This window comes from Morus notabilis, unplaced genomic scaffold (genome assembly GCF_000414095.1).
Source record: "Morus notabilis unplaced genomic scaffold, ASM41409v2 Scaffold4, whole genome shotgun sequence".
Lineage (NCBI taxonomy): Eukaryota > Viridiplantae > Streptophyta > Magnoliopsida > Rosales > Moraceae > Morus > Morus notabilis.
In genome coordinates this window covers 60,027-65,095 of record NW_010360865.1, presented here as the reverse complement: position 1 = coordinate 65,095, position 5,069 = coordinate 60,027, and the positions used below count along the sequence as shown (strand labels likewise).

General features: G+C 34.6%; 1 protein-coding gene across 1 annotated transcript; it reads left to right on the top strand.

The window, feature by feature from the left end:
- The first annotated feature begins 1,721 nt into the window (after positions 1-1,721).
- Positions 1,722-3,359, top strand: LOC21385967. Its single transcript, XM_024165167.1, has 2 exons — positions 1,722-3,173; positions 3,341-3,359. The coding sequence occupies exon 1, from the start codon at positions 1,722-1,724 to the stop codon at positions 3,168-3,170; it is 1,449 nt and encodes a 482-aa protein (XP_024020935.1). The 3' UTR covers positions 3,171-3,173; positions 3,341-3,359.
- The last annotated feature ends 1,710 nt before the right edge of the window (positions 3,360-5,069 follow it).

Sequence of the window (5,069 nt, the reverse complement as noted above, 5' to 3'; positions counted from 1 at the left end):
ACGAGAGGAGGTGATTGGACAAAACGTTGAGAAAAAAAGGTGAAAATTTTTCCACGAACTCAAAACATTTCATTTACTTTTTGATTGCATTTTATTATTGGATGACGAGGACTTCCTCAAGTCTACGCTTCCTGCACGAGTTACTAGAGGCAATATTGGCATATTGGTAAACTTATTATCAAATACTGCAATATATATGAAATTTTTTTATGAAAACTACTGCAATATATATTGAATTTGGAGTAAAATCAGGTAAATTGTCTTCTTTGGAACAAGGACATAGAAATCAGCCAAACTACTGCAATATATATTAAAGTATTAAGGTTAAAGTACATAGTTAAAAGTTTGAACATCAAAATAAAAAATAAAAATACTTTTTAAAATAAAACATCTGGCATCGTGATAATCTCTTGTTGTTAGAATCTTTAATTGATAGTTCCTATCTTGGAACTTAACTCTTTTGATGAAGGATTCATCTCTTATTTTGTTAACTTGATCGGATCTAACAAATGAGAGAGGTTCTCATTCAGCTTGTAAAAAAAAGTTGTTGCAAAATTTGAGGGAAACATAAAATTATTTAAGCATTTTAAATAGAACATTTTTTTAATAAGTCTCTTAAACATTTACTGTGGAAATATCTTGTTTAAAATATTATTCTCAATAAAAACTCTTTAAAATAGAAATAAAGGAAATTAAAACTTGTAATTTCATAATTGGGAATTTTGAACCAATTTCCCAACTTACTCAATTCCTTAGATAATTACCGGATACTTAATTAGATAGGTTCATACCGGTTTTGTTGTATCGTTAGCTGCTTAGTAAATCCACTTAATTAGATAACATACATAAAAACCATACAAATCCTTTGCGTCCATTCTCCATCCGTGATCACATCTCAACTTCATCTCTTTTTTTTTTTATTACCTTTACTTTTTATGATTTCTAATTTCTCTTTTCAATGTTCACTTTTATTTTTTTCGGTGTTTTAAATTTCTTGTTCTGCCTTTATTTATATAATCCTAATCTTAACATCTTACTTTATCTTAATCTTAGCATCTTTTCTTAATCTTAATCTTAACGTGCATAAAAGAGCAAATGTCCATTTTCATCCACCCTCCTCCACTTGCTACCTTTAAATTCTCATATTTTTTTTTTCTCTTCCTTTTTTGTTCTACTTTTTCAGATTCTCTGCCTTTTTATTTTTATCTTTTGCCTCTTTTATTTTCCTACTTATTTTCCCCCCTTTTTTTTTTTTGCCAAAAACTCCAGGCTGCTTTGGGATTTTTTTTTTTTACTCACTTTACTCCTATTAAAGTAATTTTTCAAATGTACCTCTGTTTAATTTTTTTTTTTTTTTCTCTGTGTGATCCTTATGAATATTTTTTCCCTAATTGGACCACAGTCTACGAAAACAGTTTGTTTCCAGACTTGTCTCGATTTTAATAATTTTTCACATAACCTTTCAAAAGTTTGGAAGGTACTTTGTGTAGTTTTCTTTCTCATGTACTCTACGTTCAAGAACAAGTGGAAAGAAAGATTATCATTTTTTTTTTCACGAGTGATTTAATATTATCAAGCTGAATATATCGTTGTACTAGTTGCATTTTTTTTCTTTTAGGTACAAAAAGTTGTCCGGTAAACATGATAGTCGCGTCGAGGATAGCACAGAAGAGCAAGGGGAGATCCAAGAAAGCAAAGTCCCTACAAAAGGTAAAGTTATGATGACTTTCAAAGAACTTGGGGTGACTGCAGATAGGCAATTGGTGAACGAAATAAAGGAAGCAAAAGTAGATGTAAGGGACAGCCAAGAAGAATTTAAGATACAAAGGGTTCCGAAAATCATGGTACGAAATGAAGATTATCTCGAAGAGTATTTTAAGCCAAGGGAGTTGTCGATCGGACCTATTCATTCTGCTGATTCTAGTTTGTTCAAGAAGGAACTCAAGCTTAAATTGGCAGAATATTTCATTACAGAAACCCACAATACAGCGGATGGGTTACTCATATTCTTTAAGGCAGGGTTCAAGGACATAAAGAAGCACTTCGACAAGGATATAATTATGTCATGTACCGACGATGAGTTAATCAGGTTGGTGTTCTTGGATGGTTGTGCAATGCTAGGGTTCATACATAGCTATTTGTTTCAGGGATTAAATAAGTTTCACATTAGTAATCGTCAAGCAGAATTGATCCGACAGGATTTACTTTTGATGGAGAACCAAGTACCCTTTACGGTGCTTCATGCGTTGACGCGCTACGCTAGTTGTGTGACAAAGTATGAATGGCTTATTCCTCAGTTTGTTCATGAGAATAGTATTATTCCAAAGGATCTTTTGTACGTGATACTTGATCACAAAGACAGCCTTTTTGGGAAGGGTAATGGTACCAAACGGCCGGATCACATTCTCGACCTTTACCGAAGAATTCTCTTAACTATTCCTCATGATTCTCATAATTGCTTTGATACTCTCCTAAGTTTCTTTGATTCCACCTTCCGATACGTTTTCTCTCGTTTGAGAGTGCTTATCGGATACGTTCTCGCTTGTTTGGGAGTGATGGAGCGCTTTGATACACCAACCGATGACTCTAAATATATGATTAGCAGAATGCACTCTTTTCGCAACATTCAGGAACTTAAAACAGCAGGTATAAAGTTAAAGCCAACTTATTCTTTAAGAAGAATATTTTTCCATTCCCGATTCTTTATTGCCGGTCAACTTTCGATTCCCGCATTAGTCGTTGATGACTCCACGGAACGCATGTTGTTGAATTTGGTCGCCTATGAGATGTGCTTGAATAAAGAACAACAAGCCACAGATTCTTGGGTTACTTCGTATGTAAACTTGCTAGATGTGCTCATTGATAATGAACAAGACGTTAAGGACCTAAGAGCAGCAGGCATTCTTCAGAATCATCTCAGTAGCGATAATGAAGTAGCTCAATTGATCAACAGAGTGGGCTCTAATTGCTTTGCACCATCTAAAGACACTTACGAGCATGTCAGGGAAAAAATAGAAAAGCATTATAGAAGAAAGTGCGCGATCTGGATGGCTCAAGTTTGCCAATCCAATTTCAGCAGCCCATGGACTATCCTGGCTCTTTTTGCTGCTACAGCAGTACTTGGATTAACTGCTGTTCAAACTTATTACGCAGTCAATCCAAAAAATTAAGAGGTACATAAATACTTTTATTATAATTAAAAGCTCTCATAAAAAATCATATTTAACTCTAAGAACATAAATACTTGTACTTGTTAACTCTAATTAACTTGCTAACTTTATTTTGAAACATTAGCTTAATAATAAAAATTATTCAAGGTTGCTTTGACAATTTGATTCAGATTGGGTCGAATATACAACAACTTTGGAGATATTGAGCTCACTATCTCCATGCATCTATCTATCTCATCGTCGAATGGGAATTGCCTACTTTGAGTGATGATTGCTTTACGGAAGATCTATGAAAACCTTTTTTTTAATATTTTTATTATGAACAATTAAAACTAGGAAGTACTTCCGATGTTGTTTCAGATTTGCGGTTCATTATGTGTTAATGCGTGTCTTCTCATTTTAAGGTTTAAGTGCGCTTCCATTTGTAAGTCGTTTTGATCTTTTTGTTCAATTGGTATTGCTGGTAAAGAATGTTTTATTTAATTATATGATATATGGACTATTGCTTGTTGACAAATAGCTGAATTTGAGCTGAAAAGGCTGCTGCATTTCATGGGTACAAAATGCCAGGTTTTTTTTTTTTTTTTTTTACTACGCGGTGAGAGACGTGTAAGTTGCAATGTGGCATCTGTACTTAACAATGTACCGGGTGTTTAAGAGTTCAAACCTTGGGCTTCAATGAAGGATCGAAAACAAGAAATGAACCAGGTGGTAAAGTGTTTTTTTTTTGTTTTTTTTTGTTTTTTTGTTTTTGTTGTCTGTGTTTGTAACAGTCGACAGATCATTTGATGATTTAAAAGCAATAATAGGAACAAGTTATAATCTCCAAAGAAAGAAATCACAAGTTTAAAGGACTAACTCGTCGTCCACATCCGCCCTCCAAAAAAAAAAAAAAAAAAAAAAAAAAAAAAAAAAAAGAAAAAAAAAGAAGGTTTTATTAATGCTTCCAAAGATGTAAAAGTGTACGAGAGAATAAGTTTGACATTGATCTGACAGGATTTTTTTTGACCCGCTCGGGTTGGGCGTATTGACGGGCCCAATGGGGCCCAAAGGGTTACAAACTAATATTACTATGTTTGATATAAAAATTATAATTTTTAGATTCTTAAGAAAGTGATTATTATGAAATTCACGTTCTCTCATTTTAAGGTAATTTGAATACCATCTAATATGATGTTATTCAAATTTTTAGGAATCTCAAAATCATGGAAATCTTACCCACACACAGAGTGCAGCTTACCACCACTGAGCATCTCCTCCTCCTTGTCGTATCTGCCGAGCACCTTCATCGCCTCCCCAGTTGCTCCGCCGCCACCCCAGTCGCTCTGCCGCCGCCCACGGGCGCGTCGAGGAATCGTCCTAGAACGACGAGCAGGAGAGAGCTTCCGAGGAGCAAGTGAGCCGTGATCCCAACGACGCCAAAGCGCTCCGGCCGCTCATGGAGGCGAAGATCAAGGCGAACAAGCTTGATGAGGCAGTCCAGGTCCTGGACCGGGTGATCGAGCTCGAACTGGAGGACCTCGAATGGTGGCTGCTCAAAGCTAACATCCATAGCCACAATAGAGAACTAGAAGATAGAAAGGGGAAAGAGAGATAGTTTTTTTTTTATTTTGTTATATTTTTTAAATCTAATATGTCAAATTATAATCACTTAATTAAATAAATAGTTTAAAATTATTTAAAATGTTTAATTTTATAAGAAAAATTGCATTACATTACTGTGCACAACCAAGCACAGTAATGTAATATTCTTGGGAATTTGAGAAAGATTCCTATATGGAACCTGTGACGACCCTCCTATGAGGCCGCCACTGTAACTTAAACTTTAACTTGTACTTACTGGGGTTTCTTAAAATTTGCGGAACATTTTTTTTTTAATATAAGAAAGAATACTTTCAT

What these genes read in the sequence shown, in the direction of transcription:
- LOC21385967 (XM_024165167.1), top strand. Translation starts at nt 1,722, where the DNA reads ATGACTTTCAAAGAACTTGGGGTGACTGCAGATAGGCAATTGGTGAAC.